Source organism: Perna viridis, chromosome 14, assembly GCF_037379345.1.
Source record: "Perna viridis isolate PV_CMFRI_1.1 ecotype Kerala chromosome 14, ASM3737934v1, whole genome shotgun sequence".
Lineage (NCBI taxonomy): Eukaryota > Metazoa > Mollusca > Bivalvia > Mytilida > Mytilidae > Perna > Perna viridis.
In genome coordinates this window covers 3076578-3094776 of record NC_142458.1, presented here as the reverse complement: position 1 = coordinate 3094776, position 18199 = coordinate 3076578, and the positions used below count along the sequence as shown (strand labels likewise).

The 18199-nt window shown below is 33.2% G+C and overlaps 1 protein-coding gene across 2 annotated transcripts in view; it reads right to left on the bottom strand.

Moving 5' to 3' along the window:
* Positions 1-1352: 1352 nt before the first annotated feature.
* LOC148597749 (meiotic recombination protein REC114-like) overlaps positions 1353-18199 on the bottom strand; it is a 22672-nt gene continuing 5825 nt past the window's right edge. For both annotated transcript variants that reach the window (XM_088560370.1, XM_088560371.1), the window contains 3 exons: positions 10208-10330; positions 7569-7640; positions 1353-2775 (listed from right to left, as the gene is read on the bottom strand). In XM_088560370.1, coding sequence (XP_088416496.1) covers positions 2608-2775; positions 7569-7640; positions 10208-10330 — 363 coding nt within the window. In that variant the 3' untranslated portion in view covers positions 1353-2607. The remainder of the gene's footprint in view (positions 2776-7568; positions 7641-10207; positions 10331-18199) is intronic.

Sequence of the window (18199 nt, the reverse complement as noted above, 5' to 3'; positions counted from 1 at the left end):
TTGCCAATTTGAAAAAGAATTATAAATAATCTCAATCCATATTACAAATATTAATTAAAGTTTGTTTTATTTCCCGACAAAAATTTAGGTCTCCCTCCCGTTACCTACGATCTCGTGAAATATAATAATTCAAACGACCATACCTCCAACAAAATTCTGCACATTAATAATTTCCGTTAAAATGCAAAACTGCATAAAATGTACTTGCTGTATTCAAAGTTTTATAAAGTCAGTTTGATCAGCAGTTCCACAGTGGCGGATCCAGAAGGGTCAGGGATTGGCACCACCTTTTTATTGTAAAATTTGTCATTTTGATGTGTAAAATTGACCAAAAAAAAAAAAAAAAAAAAAAAAAAAAAAACAAATGTCATAGCACCCCTTCCCATTTCCTGAGGAAACTCGATTGGCACTCCTCCTTTTCAAAGTGCTGGATCCGGCCCTGGTTTCAAGGGTATTGCGGTCATTAGGTGCATGACGGACAAACGGGAACTTGAAAATCTTATTTGGGTCATGAATGGTATTACTTTATGAAGACCTCTGAATATTGCTGTTAAGACCTCCGGATATTTCTGTTTCATATATTCTGAATATTTCCATTATGACTTTAGAATTTCAATGAAGGCCTTTGAATATTTTCGCGAATACCTGAATATTTTCGTGAAAACCTAAAGATTTTGTGAGGAACTCTTTATATTTCCATGAAGACCTGAGTATTTTCAAAACGAGAAGAACTATAATGTATATAAATTATATATTTTTTATAAATCGAAAAACTTTGCAAAACAAATATCCAATTGTTTGTGCTGAAAAAAAATGCCCATATTATAATAGGACCACAATACTGAATATCAATACGTTTTTGTGAAAGCACCAAATCGTCCGTTTCAAGCCATCGGACAACGAAGGACATTCAATTATTTTTGATTTTTGCTTGAAATCTATATTACTAAGTAAGAGGCCGATTTCTTCGAGCCGCAACTCCTCTGAATCCATACAAGGTCGATTATATTTGTGATATGAGGTATAAATGTAGTGGTGTGTACTTCCTAAATTTGTCTTTGAAACGGAAAACGCGAATTTTTGGGAAAATATCCAAATTCGAAGACCATCATTGGTCAGTGTGTTACAATAAATACGCTTTAGCGCATGCTCAATCGACGTACTGCCCGGATCATGTGTTATTGTTAGTTCATTATTTTGCTTAAATAAACGACATCCACCATTTTTCTTTTGTACAAAACTGTCAAGACATGGAAAGGTTTAGAACGCGTCGACATAAACCTTCCCCTCCTGTGTGTAAACATCTGCACCCGAAGCTCGGATCCATATTCTTTATATGTGTAAACTGCCATGGCTGGTAAACCCCCTACCTATTGTTTTGAGTAATTTGAGAATTTAATTACGAGCTAAGAAGTCCCATTTTGGGGGTTGATCACATATTTGTACGTGCATATAAAAGGGTGGTTACGGAGTGAAGCTGCGTCTGAAATAACTCACACGATACATTGAAAATAACAGATATATCAAAGAACAGGGCTTTAATGCCTATTCTGCGTCTTGATGCTGTATGAGGATCTTCACCAATGAAAAAAAATGTAAACACCCTGAAACCAGACCAAGAATGCCCCTATAACCCGCATATAAGTGGAATTGTTGACAACATAAAAATCAAGGTTACTCTTTTGCGGACCACTGACCATGGAGTCAAAACTTGGGCGAAGCCTCAGGATAACCACCTAATAGCACCAGGACTACAGGTAGAGACAGCTAATCTTGAATTAATCGATTGCTGCAAAAATACATAATTGACGCAACGCAATAGAAAAGTACATATTTTTGCGCGTTGCGCGCCAAAAAAAAAATCTGAGTCAGAAATGGTCAGCAATTTGAACAAAACTGTACATCATTGATGTATGGTAGATGACCGTAGGTCCTTTACAACAATTACTCGTTTTTTTTAATTCGTCAAATTAGTTCTGTGTCCACACTTTGCTCATTCCACCGCAATTTCGCGGGGATCCTCTAGTATAACTTATCTTAACCATGTTAACAATGTCGTTTACAAACTTCGAACTCGTTATGACTGGCCAATGCTGTTCTTATCTGTAATCTAAGAGTTTGTATACAATCTGCAAACTAAAAGTTGATCAACATTTTTTTTCAGTAACATTATGTAGAGAGGTTTTTAAAGGTCTGGATTAATAACAATTGAATTGTACACATTTTCTCGTTTTCAATAATAAATATCTTCACGACTCTTAATATGTCCTGACAGTTTCGTTTGTCCTGACGACACGACACCATTTTACTGAGGAAACGCCAGTATCGAATTCTTATTTAATATTGTGTCTTACTTCGACATACATGATACATTTGCACATGATATATACAGTAAACTACTAGCTTTATCTGTGTACAAATGCCTTTGGAATTTATGTCGATCTAATCATTACGTTCTGCTTTGTGACCATGCCTCTCAAGGGCCGTTAACTGGGTTAATACAGACCTATTCTATTCTAATCATAGATTTCAGCATAATGAAAATAACTAAAAAAATATGGGTTATCATGTGCTTGTACTTATATACAGTGGCTTATATAATTATTTTCAGAGACTTGAATCAGCTTTCAGGTTGTTGATTTGTCTTTCCACCTGTTCCACGTAAGCAGGAAAACTTGGATCAGATAAGCACAGCTTTAGTATAACACTGATGTCTTCGGTAGGGACAGTGCTGTACAGTAAGGGAAGTCTCCACTTCTCTGTGCCTGTCAGTACCTAGTATAGAGAGTAAAACACAATGCAGCATATGTATGTTGTGTCAATCTCAGAATCTTCAAGGATAAATGAACAAGTGTACTTTAGTCATATTAATTTTGTTTTGGTGTTTCAAGTTCCATAACTCGGAAACAAAAAATCGTATTACTATGATAGCTGACAAATGTACAATGTTGAATGTGTAGACGAGCAGGTGGACAAATGTGAACAAAGTATAGATATTGCTGATCTCTTCACCAGAAACCACATACTATACTGTTACTAAGAAATTCGGTAAGAAGGATTTTCGGTGTTGCGGAAAGACAGAAAGCGACTAGAGGAGGAGTCTACATTTACAATTTTACATAATAATGCCTTTAACACAAGATATGGTCTAATTTCTAATGATATTGAAGCCATCTGAATGGAGTTGCTTCTGCCTAAGTCCGAGCAGATTCTCACAGGAACTGTTTACAGACCACCGCCAGAGGTTGAAATTTAAGGACAAGTGTCAACCCTGAGCCAGCTTGAACATACAATTTTTGGGAGTATTTAATTTGTGCATGTTTAATAAAACATCAAATAACACAGTACTACTGCCAAAAGTTTTACTTCTGCAATGCAACTGTTCGATAGATGTACCAATAAGGGGTAACTCAATTTTTATAAATAGAGATTAAAATATCACAGAATCAGGTGTGTTAAATATCGGTTTAAGTGACCATTTCATAACACTTTGTATTAGAAAAATACCAAAATCTGCACATGTTATGGGAAAATATATTTCTAATAAATTTAAAAACTATGATCAAGCGGTATTTTAAAGTTGACTGGGGAAGGTGTAAGAGTTCATGTGTAAATGACAGAATTGTTTTATGATGTCTTAGACGAGGTAGGTCCCAAAGAACTTAACCATGGATGTCATCACAAATTTTAAATCTTATTAATCAAGGGAACCAAGGTTATAGTGGTAATCAAAAGAATGTACTAATAATCCAGGGACAAAGACAAGACATGGAAAACAGACATACACAACGAAAAACATAAAGTAACTAAAATCATACACAACGAAGAACATGAAGTAACTAAAATCATACATACAAAGAGGAAGTGATTATTTTTATCTTTACACAAGAATTTATTAGAGATTGAACTCATATTATTAAGAAATATATTACTTCAATTATCCCCCAGTCTATAACAAGTGTTGCACCATAAACCATGAAATATGTACAAAAAATCACTTCATAAGAAAAATAGCCCTTTAAAAGTGGGCAATTATTGACCTGTCAGCATATTAAGCATTGGTTCAAATGTTCTTGAGTGGAGTGCTTATCATAAAAAAATATTAATATGTTGTATAATTTACAATTTGGGTCAGGAGTAAATACTCCAGTGATGCGTGTCTATTATATTTACTTATCATATTAGAGGTAATAATGCCAATGGCTTATTTACTGGAATGATCATGCTATATCTACAAAAGGCTTTCGACACAGTCGACCATAATATAATGTGCAAAAAAATGAAATAAATGGATAGTTGAATGAAGAAATTAACTGATCTTGTGGTGTCCCTAAAGGTAGCATATTGGGTCCCTACTATTTTCAACTTATCACTACATATGATATGTCAAATATATGCTTATCAGTACTGATACTGAATGAACACTTATTTTGTGTGCAGATGATAGTGCAATTTTATTTAGTTATACAGATTCATAAATCATATATAATAAATTAGGGGATGTTTTTAAATGGTGTTTTGACTTATCGATAACGAACACTCCATGTAGGAAAAACTAAAAAAACCAAAGAATATCATAGATATCTGTGCTAAATGTTTAATCATGTCATCAAATCTACTGATTATGTAAATATTAGGGTGTATCTAAAGACAAGTATCTGCATTGTGATTATATCATTACAAACATCATCCAGAAGGTTAACTCAAGACTTAAACGTGTGTCATGATAGAAATACCCATGGATCAAGAATGACACTCACAACTGCATTAATACAGTGCAATTTTGACAATTCCTGTTCCGTATAGTAGTATTGGGAAAGGGATGACAAGGAAACTATAAGTATTATTAGGTTTGCTCTTGGTCTGGGGCCTAGCATAAACTGTGATGTATTAGACAGTGTCAATATGCTTTCTGTTGAAAATAGAGAGAAACAGCTTAGAATTAACCACGTTTTCATCTGAATCATACTAACACAAGAAGCACAACTCATATGAACTTTCGTGTTCCAAGCACAAATATTATGGCAAAAGTAGTTTTTTTATATATGACTAAAGCCACTATATATTTATATTGTTTGACATTTTAAACAGAGGAATCCCATTAGAAATAACCTTATATAGCGTTATGGGTTATAATAAGCAACCGATGTACTTTTGAAGAGTTACTTAATAATGTATACATGTATATATTTTTATATCCGATAATGTGTATTGCATATAGACAGTTTTTAAATTTGCTGATATCTGTTTTAAATTGTTGTTGCCTAAATAAATTTGATTGATTGAATACTATCTGAATACGCGGTAGATTTTTTTAAGGCCGTCAAAGGACTGGCGGACAGCAATATATAGTGTGACTGTCAAAAGATTGGTGGACAGCAATATAAACGCGTCTATCAAAAGACAGGCAGATAGAGGAAAGCTATAGCGATGCTTTCAATAAACTAAACACAGTAACCAAAAAACAAAAAAACAAAAATAAAAACAAAAAACAAATACAACAAAAAAAAAAAACAAACAAAAAAACAAAAAAAAACAAAAAAAAAAACAAAAAACCGAACAGTTGTTAGGAAAGCTGCACCTAACCAGTGGCGGATCCAGAGAATTTGCTTTCTGAGTGTTTGTCTGCAAAACGTTTTATATCCAATGTTTATTATCAGAGGTAGACGTAGAAAATAATAGCAGTGATAAGACCTACACTGCTACCACTCTTTCCAAAGAAGAGATTGTGGAAAACCATAAATCTGTACTATCCTCTTTTGGTCACTCTACCAAGGACGATGATTGTGATTTACCGTCTATGTACTGGATTCCTTAACTTCACAAGAATCCATACAAACAACGTTTCATAGCTGGATCTGCAAAATGTACCACCAAACCTCTTTCAAAACTTTCCACTTCTATACTCACAACTGTCAAAGACTGTCTACAGTCCTACCACAACACTTGTTACTCCCGTAGTGGTATTAATTCTATGTGGATCCTGAAAAATTCGAAAGATCTTTTGGAGACAATCAGTTCAAGACTATTATCTGAATATAATAGCATTAAAACCTATGATTTTTCAACACAGTATACTTCTTTTCCCCATACTCAGTTAAAATCCCGACTTAAAAACATTATACATCGTTGTTTTTCCAAAAAAGATGGTACACCTAGATACAAATATATAGTTCTTGGTAGAGAGTCCTCATACTTTGTAAGATAATTCCAAATCATCTTCCAAATATACAGAGGAAGATGTTTACAAAATGCTGAAATTTTTAATCGACAACATATTTGTCCAGTGTGGTGGACGTGTTTTTCAATAAACGGTCGGCATTCCAATGGGAACAAATTGTGTCCCTTTACTAGCTGACCTATTCCTTCACTCTTATGAGGCTGACTCTATTAGCTTATCTGATCAGAAAGAAAGAATATTGTTTAGCTAGATCCTTCAATCTCAGTTTCCGCTATATAGATGACGTATTATCTTTAAACAATCCTAATTTCGGGGATTTGATACATCGCATCTTCCCAAAAGAACTTGAGACAAAGGATACTACAGACACTGTGAAGTCAACCTCATATCTTGACCTACCCTTAGAAATCGATGGTAAAGGAAAACTATTGACCAAACTTTACGACAAACGTGATGACTTTTCATTCAGAATTGTCAACTTTCCTTTCATCTGTGGCAAATCCCTTCGGCTCCTGCGTATGGAGTGTTCATATCACAACTCATACGTTATGCCAGAGTTTGCCGAAACTACGCAGACCTTTTGTATCGCGCTAGAACTCTAACAAATAGGCTTCGGGAACAGGGTTATGTTGCTACAAGATTGAAGTCATCACTACAGAAGTTTTATGGTCGTCATCATGAACTCGTGGATCGTTATGGTGTATCCATCAACACCACGAAAACTGATTTATTCAACGGGTCATAGTTTTCCTTTCCTCGTTTGTCTACCCCGGACTTGACTTTTTATGTGCAACTCGGCGGGTGTTTCTAGAAAAGCAGAGGACGCTTACCCTACCGGTGCACCTGGTCCATGCTCCCAGTTTTTAGTGGAGTCCGAGTTGCTCATTTACTTCTGTTACTTTGTATGTATGATTTCAGTTACTTTATGTTCTTTGTTGTGTATGTCTGTTTTCCAAGTCTGGTCTTTGTCCCTGGATTACATTCTTTTGATTACCGCTATAACCTTGGTTCACTTGATTACTCTTTCATGATTTAACAAACAAAATTTTTCAAAAATTTTTAAAAATTGCAATTTTCTAAGGGGGGGCCCGTCCACCCCCTGGATCCGCCACTGCTAACCAGTTACATAAGTAATTACAATGTAACACCCAACACCCAACAGAGACAATCATCCAGACTTAACATTGAAATTTGCATGTATACAATTATCTTTTTATCTAATGGACCCATTTAATGAAAGTCGATTATATTAGAGACCGTATGGTGACATGTAAAAGTTTGTTCGTTGATTGGATTTTGGTAGATAACTGCCTTATTGGCAATAATACCACATGTTCTATTTTTATAATCAAACTTAGGTTTGAAACTACAATTAAATCTAACTTACATTAGCTACTTGTGATAGTGTAACTTCCCCTTCTAAAACATTAGTATCTACACCAATCACTGATGGTTCTGTCTGTAAAGATACATTGAACATAGGCAAAATTCGATTTCAGCATATGCATAATTGTGCAGGGATTGCACAGTGCTTAAAATCCTTGAAAGTACTTGAAAACGGAAAGTCGAACATTAAGGACTTGAAAGAACTTTAATTTCAAAGGAGGTCCTTAAAAGTCCTTGAGAATCTGATATCCTTTCAAATCAATATAGAAGTGTTGTTTAATTGCAGAAAAGAAAATTTTCTGACCACCAGACATCGAACTTTTTGATTACGTACAAAGATTATGATATCGGCTATCCGTGTATTTTCCCTATTCTAAAAAGAGTACCGTTTCCGTGAAACATACGTGTACTAATTTAGTTCCACTTTTTTGATAAACGTGATGTGGTTTTGGTTATGCGGTCGTCCTCGAGAAATAATTTGCGGTTTGAATGTGCATTTTGTAAATAAAAGCAATCCAATCGAGTGTCTTTTATTTTACTTATAGAAAACAATATCATTTTTGATTGATTGTTCGTTTCATAAATAAATTGAACTGACGATGTTGATTATTTGTTTTTGCCAGTTTGAGAAAAAAGTAGTTCGAACTTCAGGGAAGAAGTTTTCATCATGCATGGCCGGTGCCAGGTCTCAAATAGATGGCTTAAAATGCCTGCATACAGTGACTGGTTTGAAAGGGCCGTCTCAAGCAATACCCTTAGAAGCTTTGATGATTTGATTTAGTTTAAACATATTTTATTTGTAATAAACAAAAAGGATTGGACAAAAGTAAAACATACTTACAAGGTCCTCTCCCATATACAATAGCAATATACAATATTTTGTCAAACCGAGCATGCATCAATTACATTTTTCAAACACTAGATAAAAATATAAAGTGAAAAAAAAGACATAGAAGAGAAGAGTTTGAGAAAAGGAAAGAAAAAAAACAAGAGAGTTGGAATGTGGTGATGGTGAAGAAAACATGTGCATATCACGATTTCATCAAACAACAGAAAATCTTTTAGTTTCTTTGATATATCTATGGACATGTTTTATTAAACGAACATTTTAATCATAAGTTAAATTTGGATTTCCATGAGTCAAAAGATTTACATTCAATGGTAAATCATCGGGCAGCCAACTAATGTTATTCATAAGGATTACTCGAGTGTTTTCCAGTTAAGGAAGAAATGATGAGCATCCTTAACATCTCCGCATCTACATAAAGAACTACTTACGATATTGACTCTACATAAGTCATGGTTTAAAGAAGAAGCAGAACATCTTAATTGTGTCCAAATAATATTCAGTTTTCGTTCACCAATAGAATAATAATTAGGAACTAGTGGTTTATGTGTATCATTCTTTAACTCTATTTTAAATTTGGAAATAGTGTCTAATTGTCGAGTGGATACATCAAATTTATTCCATTCTTTAATAGTAGCAGGGAAAAAAGACTCGCTTGTTACAGATAATCTACAAAATGGCTGTAATATGTCATCTCCGTTTCTAAGGGGATAATTAGTAAGGGATTGTACTTTGGGTGGTATTATGTCAAGCAAATAAGATGGGGCATTTTTATGTTCAATGTTATAAATCATTTGTAACTTTCTTCTTTTGCGTCTAACATCTAGTTGTTCCCAATTAACTTCTTGATATATTTTTTCTATCCTTGTAAAAATAGGTAAACCCGTGACAATTCTCGCTGCTTCTAGTTGAAGTCTTTCTAATTTGCAGATATTACATACACCACAATTATCCCAAACTTCAGGTGCATATTCAAGTAAAGGTCTTATATATATTAAATATAACTTCTCTAAAGTGTTTCTAGTAAGTTGATACTTCAACATCCGAAGAATATTTAGATGTTTTTAACACTAGCTATAATATTTTCTACATGGTCGTTCCACTTGGCATTACTGCTAAATGTTACTCCTAAATGTTTATGTTGGTTTTAGATTGGAATGTCTATTCCATTCAAGGAGAATGTGAAGTTGGGAGTTTCATAATTGGAGAATATCATAATTTCGGTTTTACCTGGATTAAAGGACATCAGCCACTTTTTGGACCATTCATCCAATTCACTCAGATCGTGACTGATTACAGAGAGGATTGAATGCATGATTTGATAACAAGGGTCCTTGAAAATCTTTAAAATTATCCTCAACAATCCTTAAAAAGTCCTAGTAGTGGAACATTTACCACCATTTACTAAAAGAATACCACGCTACTTCTATGATTAGATTGTTATTGCTGGTTTGTCAGATTTCGAAGTGTTAATTGGTCATTTTCACTGCGAAACTTGTACATACAGAAGACTCCCTTTACAGATGAAACGCAACAAATCCACTGATGTCAGCGTACATCAACATAATAACTTCAGAGATCACCAAGTGTTACATGTAACAAGCCTTTGTGTAAGCTCAGAAAGGCACCAACAACATAAGTAATAAAATCAAAGGTAACAGAACTGTGACGATACTTCATAATGGAATTAAAAAAAATGATTTTAATGACCTGACTATGGACAGGCGCATTATATCAGCGATGAAGTAAGAATCAAAGAAAAATAACTCAATTCAAATAGCGGCAAAAATTACCTCATTTACGACAAACTTCACAGAAAAGAATTTAGACAGATTTCTTGCACAATCCATGCAAGCCTCTGAACTGGTTTCTGTCGAGGTGGCATCAAATTTTACCCGGAAACGATGACTAACGTCCTTTAAAAAGAAAAAAAAAACAGTGTCTAGATAAAGATTTTAGCAAATTAAAATAATTATACAATTATTTGTTGAATTCTCCACCATTTTACCATCTGTTGTTTGGGGAACGAGAGGTATGAAGTATATGTTTAGGTCTATATTCTTTAATTGTCAAATCCCAGAAATGAAAAGCACATGTAGCAACAGACGACACTAGTTCTATAACATAAAACCACGCATTTTATGTTTATCTTTAATGTTTTCATCGGATATTTTCAATTTTTGTTTATAGTCAAAATGCGAGGTTTTATCATTGGACGCTATTTTGCGGGAGTAACGTTCAGGCGAATTGACCTGCGGGATGTTTTAGTCTAGATATAAAGTAATATCAAATAAAAATATTTAAGAATGATTGAAATACAAAGTTAAATGACGTGACTGTAAAATAAATTTATTACCAGGTGCAGAAATGCCAATAAAAACATCCAATTTGCTTTTAAATCAGCACATGTGAGATTCCATAAACACCAGAATCGGTAAGTCCCAAGAAGCACATTTCCGAATAGCGATCAGCAAATATTTAGGATTTTTAATGGCGCAACGAAATTTTTTCACACATCATTTTGTCAAAGATAAAATATATTTGAAAATTATGTGGTGAGTATGAAAGTAGTATAATAAAATAAAAAAATGAGGGTTTTTCATAATTTTTTGTGATCATTGCCTTTGGAATGAAAAAAAAAAAACAACTTTTAACCTTTAAATGATAAAAATTCGTTCCACCATATGAATCCGAAAATGCAGTCAACCGTAACTTAACAAGATGTCAGCTTCTAGGCCAGATCACTTCGTGTTTTAATTCGGGAATATTATCTTTCAAACAAGGTTTATTTGGATAAATTTGACTTCTTTTTACTTGTAATTATATAGTTTTGTTGAAAAAAATCTTCTTAAAATGTCCGAATTTAAAGTTGATTTTTACACCTTGAAATTAAGGTCCAATGGTAAAACCTCGCATTTTGACTGAACAAAAAATGAAAATATCCGATGAAAACATGAAAGATAAACATAAAATGCGTGGTTTTATGTTATAGAACTACACTGGAATTCACCTCAGCCTGTTTGCAGTCATTCTTAATTATCTCTTAAGCTACTCATAAGTTCCTTTAAAAAAATGCCATTTAATTCATGTCGTTCTGTACTACATCTTTCATACAATTATTTCCCGTTCTTACCTCCAAGACCGAAATATTTCCATATTTATTTTTTCTACGAGAATTTTGCACTGAACGTATTGTTTATCCACCATCTTGTTTCTATGGATATTTTGGGGCGAAAATTGGAGGTAGCAAATAAGTGTCAGAGACGCTAGAAGTATTTGTGCTAACGGACAGCTCTTCAAGGTCAGAAGGGACTATTAATCTTGAACTTAATTCATCAATATTAAATTAGTTTTCTATCAAAGAGTAATCAAGGGAACCAAGGTTATAGCGGTAATCAAAGGAATGTAATCCAGGGACAAAGACCAGACATGGAAAACAGACACACACAACAAAGAACATAAAGTAACTAAAATCATACATACAAAGTAACAAAAGTAAATGAGGAACTCGGACTCCACTAAAAACTGGGAGCATGGACCAGGTGCACCGGTAGGGTAAGCGTCCTCTGCTTTTCTAGAAACACCCGCCGAGTAGCTCATAAAAAGTCAAGTCCGGGGTAGACAGACGAGGAAAGGAAAACTATGACCCGTTGAATACATCAGTTTTCATGGTGCTGATGGAAACGCCATAACGATCGACGAGTTCATGATGACGACCATAAAACTTCTGTAGTGATGACTTCAATCTTGTAGCAACATAACCCTGTTCCAGAAGCCTATTTGTTACAGTTCTAGCGCGATACAAAAAGTTTGCGTAGTTTCGGCAAGCTAAAAAATGTGTCAGAGAGAACAGAAGAGTTGAACAGACTTGAACTAGCATGACTTAGATCGGATTCTACGTCAGACATACCTTTATACTGAATAAATAAGAATAATACTACCCAAACAATGAGAAAGACCTTATACTATTTTTATTCCATGTTTAACCTTTAGGATACAAAGTCTTGTAGTAGGGAAGACCCTTCGCACCTGAATGCACGTAGTCGTTAAAGTGAGAAAGATCTCACTCAGACCTTGATCTATATGCTGCCACAGTCACTTAGTAGCCGAATTTCTGTTTTCTGGATTTCTAGTAGGATCTGTGACGTTCTCTAAATTAAACCTGTGCTATCCGTTAATACAATTGGAATTTTTCTTAAATTGCATAATCAAGTCATTTGGGAAGGTCCCGATTGTTATTTCTGGAATTAAGTAATTGCAAACAAATTTCAACTTTACTTGTACAGCTGAATTCTCCCATCTTCTTTGAATTCTCCACCATTTTACCATCTGTTGTTTGGGGAACGACAGGTATGAAGTATGTTTAGATCTATATTCTTTAATTGTCAAATCCCAGAAATGAAAAGCAAAAGTAGCAACAGACGACACAAAACTACTTAAAAACTATTTAACAAAACGGATGACGGAAAAATGCTGTTTCCGGAAAATAATAAATTGAAGAGAAATCGAATTCAACTCATGTATATAGGTTACAGACCACCAATTCAACCAATGAGCATTTGGAACGTATGCAAAAATAGTCCTACGCAAAAATTACCCCGGTTCCTCATAGTGCTGTGAAAAAAAGTTCTCATCTTATTTAAAAAATTTAAACAGTTTCTGAAAGGAAAAACATTTCTGTACATTTTATAGGTGCATTTTGCTTCTTGTGATGTGAAGCCTAATCTCCATATTGATTTTTAAATTTACCCCTATCTTGTGAAAACACTGGGATTTCCCATGCTATTTATAGACCCTTCACTTCCGGTGACCAGTACTGCACTGCAAGTCTGCTAACCCCACATGCCATTCTGAGGATTGTGAGCTGACATATGTAGAATCATGCTGATATATAGTCCTCTGCAGGTTAAAGTTAAGGTAAAGTCCAGAGAAGCCATTGAATATTGTGAAATTAGCATAGAAGCCCATGGGAAGTGGAATTAGTGGTTTTTAGCCTTAAACTGAAGCCATGGCAAAATGAAAAGTTTCTTGAAATAGCTTTAAACTACTTGAAGATCTTGTTAACTTTGCCATGAGAGGAATACACTACAAAAATCCTTCAAAATATGCATTTTTTAAGTTATAGTTCCAAATTATGGAAAATTGGTCTTTTTGGCTGATTTTTATGTCCTATCTTGTAAAAAGTGTAGAAAATTTAGTAAAAATATCAAATATTAAACTTTGAGGGCTATATTTACCTAAATATGGTGGTAATAAGCACTTGAAATCAAGTTTTGTGTAGATTTGAGCAAAAATTAGGTTAGAAATGAGGAAAAACTCACTTTCATTACTGCGGTTAAGGCCAAATAAGCATTCCCCTATGGCAACATGGAAAATCCATTATTGAGTACTTTTTTTGCTTTAGGTGCCCTTTACTGGTCATGTTTTAATGTGAAAACACTGTATTTACAAATTTAAAGCCAAATATATCACCTTTTGTGAAAATTTAAAGATTTAGGATTTTTGACATGTGATCAAGAAAAAGGGGGAGGCATGTCAGAAATAAATTTTTAAAAATAGACCAATTTCTCAGAAAATGATTACTTTTAAATCTATCTCTTTATTTATATTGTTAAAAAAACAAGTTGTGATTGATTTTTTTTTATTTGAAAAGTCAGAAAAAGTTCTTTGCAAATATTTAATGCATTTAAGTATGGTAGAATATTGTCACTTTTTTGCTCGCGCAACTTGGTTACCCTATATTTAAAAATCAAATATTTAAAAAAGTGCTTGTCACATTTCACTGAAACTTTGCAAATGCATTCAGTATGTGTGTAGGAAGATACCTGTATAGTTATTTATTTTTTCTAAGACAAAAAGTGACTCTTTAGGTTACAGACCACCAATTCAACCAATGAGCATTTGGAACGTATGCAAAAATAGTCCTATGCAAAAATTACCCCGGTTCCTCATAGTGCTGTGAAAAAAAGTTCTCATCTTATTTAAAAAATTTAAACAGTTTCTGAAAGGAAAAACATTTCTGTACATTTTATAGGTGCATTTTGCTTCTTGTGATGTGAAGCCTAATCTCCATATTGATTTTTAAATTTACCCCTATCTTGTGAAAACACTGGGATTTCCCATGCTATTTATAGACCCTTCACTTCCGGTGACCAGTACTGCACTGCAAGTCTGCTAACCCCACATGCCATTCTGAGGATTGTGAGCTGACATATGTAGAATCATGCTGATATATAGTCCTCTGCAGGTTAAAGTTAAGGTAAAGTCCAGAGAAGCCATTGAATATTGTGAAATTAGCATAGAAGCCCATGGGAAGTGGAATTAGTGGTTTTTAGCCTTAAACTGAAGCCATGGCAAAATGAAAAGTTTCTTGAAATAGCTTTAAACTACTTGAAGATCTTGTTAACTTTGCCATGAGAGGAATACACTACAAAAATCCTTCAAAATATGCATTTTTTAAGTTATAGTTCCAAATTATGGAAAATTGGTCTTTTTGGCTGATTTTTATGTCCTATCTTGTAAAAAGTGTAGAAAATTTAGTAAAAATATCAAATATTAAACTTTGAGGGCTATATTTACCTAAATATGGTGGTAATAAGCACTTGAAATCAAGTTTTGTGTAGATTTGAGCAAAAATTAGGTTAGAAATGAGGAAAAACTCACTTTCATTACTGCGGTTAAGGCCAAATAAGCATTCCCCTATGGCAACATGAAAAATCCATTATTGAGTACTTTTTTTGCTTTAGGTGCCCTTTACTGGTCATGTTTTAATGTGAAAACACTGTATTTACAAATTTAAAGCCAAATATATCACCTTTTGTGAAAATTTAAAGATTTAGGATTTTTGACATGTGATCAAGAAAAAGGGGGAGGCATGTCAGAAATAAATTTTTAAAAATAGACCAATTTCTCAGAAAATGATTACTTTCAAATCTATCTCTTTATTTATATTGTTAAAAAAACAAGTTGTGATTGATTTTTTTTTATTTGAAAAGTCAGAAAAAGTTCTTTGCAAATATTTAATGCATTTAAGTATGGTAGAATATTGTCACTTTTTTGCTCGCACAACTTGGTTACCCTATATTTAAAAATCAAATATTTAAAAAAGTGCTTGTCACATTTCACTGAAACTTTGCAAATGCATTCAGTATGTGTGTAGGAAGATACCTGTATAGTTATTTATTTTTTCTAAGACAAAAAGTGACTCTTTAACTGAAGCCATGGCAAAATGAAAAGTTTCTTGAAATAGCTTTAAACTACTTGAAGATCTTGTTAACTTTGCCATGAGAGGAATACACTACAAAAATCCTTCAAAATATGCATTTTTTAAGTTATAGTTCCAAATTATGGAAAATTGGTCTTTTTGGCTGATTTTTATGTCCTATCTTGTAAAAAGTGTAGAAAATTTAGTAAAAATATCAAATATTAAACTTTGAGGGCTATATTTACCTAAATATGGTGGTAATAAGCACTTGAAATCAAGTTTTGTGTAGATTTGAGCAAAAATTAGGTTAGAAATGAGGAAAAACTCACTTTCATTACTGCGGTTAAGGCCAAATAAGCATTCCCCTATGGCAACATGGAAAATCCATTATTGAGTACTTTTTTTGCTTTAGGTGCCCTTTACTGGTCATGTTTTAATGTGAAAACACTGTATTTACAAATTTAAAGCCAAATATATCACCTTTTGTGAAAATTTAAAGATTTAGGATTTTTGACATGTGATCAAGAAAAAGGGGGAGGCATGTCAGAAATAAATTTTTAAAAATAGACCAATTTCTCAGAAAATGATTACTTTTAAATCTATCTCTTTATTTATATTGTTAAAAAAACAAGTTGTGATTGATTTTTTTTTATTTGAAAAGTCAGAAAAAGTTCTTTGCAAATATTTAATGCATTTAAGTATGGTAGAATATTGTCACTTTTTTGCTCGCGCAACTTGGTTACCCTATATTTAAAAATCAAATATTTAAAAAAGTGCTTGTCACATTTCACTGAAACTTTGCAAATGCATTCAGTATGTGTGTAGGAAGATACCTGTATAGTTATTTATTTTTTCTAAGACAAAAAGTGACTCTTTAGGTTACAGACCACCAATTCAACCAATGAGCATTTGGAACGTACGCAAAAATAGTCCTACGCAGAAATTACCCCTGTTCCTCATAGTGCTGTGAAAAAAAGTTCTCATCTTATTTAAAAAATTTAAACAGTTTCTGAAAGGAAAAACATTTCTGTACATTTTATAGGTGCATTTTGCTTCTTGTGATGTGAAGCCTAATCTCCATATTGATTTTTAAATTTACCCCTATCTTGTGAAAACACTGGGATTTCCCATGCTATTTATAGACCCTTCACTTCCGGTGACCAGTACTGCACTGCAAGTCTGCTAACCCCACATGCCATTCAGAGGATTGTGAGCTGACATATGTAGAATCATGCTGATATATAGTCCTCTGCAGGTTAAAGTTAAGGTAAAGTCCAGAGAAGCCATTGAATATTGTGAAATTAGCATAGAAGCCCATGGGAAGTGGAATTAGTGGTTTTTAGCCTTAAACTGAAGCCATGGCAAAATGAAAAGTTTCTTGAAATAGCTTTAAACTACTTGAAGATCTTGTTAACTTTGCCATGAGAGGAATACACTACAAAAATCCTTCAAAATATGCATTTTTTAAGTTATAGTTCCAAATTATGGAAAATTGGTCTTTTTGGCTGATTTTTATGTCCTATCTTGTAAAAAGTGTAGAAAATTTAGTAAAAATATCAAATATTAAACTTTGAGGGCTATATTTACCTAAATATGGTGGTAATAAGCACTTGAAATCAAGTTTTGTGTAGATTTGAGCAAAAATTAGGTTAGAAATGAGGAAAAACTCACTTTCATTACTGCGGTTAAGGCCAAATAAGCATTCCCCTATGGCAACATGGAAAATCCATTATTGAGTACTTTTTTTGCTTTAGGTGCCCTTTACTGGTCATGTTTTAATGTGAAAACACTGTATTTACAAATTTAAAGCCAAATATATCACCTTTTGTGAAAATTTAAAGATTTAGGATTTTTGACATGTGATCAAGAAAAAGGGGGAGGCATGTCAGAAATAAATTTTTAAAAATAGACCAATTTCTCAGAAAATGATTACTTTTAAATCTATCTCTTTATTTATATTGTTAAAAAAACAAGTTGTGATTGATTTTTTTTTATTTGAAAAGTCAGAAAAAGTTCTTTGCAAATATTTAATGCATTTAAGTATGGTAGAATATTGTCACTTTTTTGCTCGCGCAACTTGGTTACCCTATATTTAAAAATCAAATATTTAAAAAAGTGCTTGTCACATTTCACTGAAACTTTGCAAATGCATTCAGTATGTGTGTAGGAAGATACCTGTATAGTTATTTATTTTTTCTAAGACAAAAAGTGACTCTTTAGCCATGGCAAAATGAAAAGTTTCTTGAAATAGCTTTAAACTACTTGAAGATCTTGTTAACTTTGCCATGAGAGGAATACACTACAAAAATCCTTCAAAATATGCATTTTTTTAAGTTATAGTTCCAAATTATGGAAAATTGGTCTTTTTGGCTGATTTTTATGTCCTATCTTGTAAAAAGTGTAGAAAATTTAGTAAAAATATCAAATATTAAACTTTGAGGGCTATATTTACCTAAATATGGTGGTAATAAGCACTTGAAATCAAGTTTTGTGTAGATTTGAGCAAAAATTAGGTTAGAAATGAGGAAAAACTCACTTTCATTACTGCGGTTAAGGCCAAATAAGCATTCCCCTATGGCAA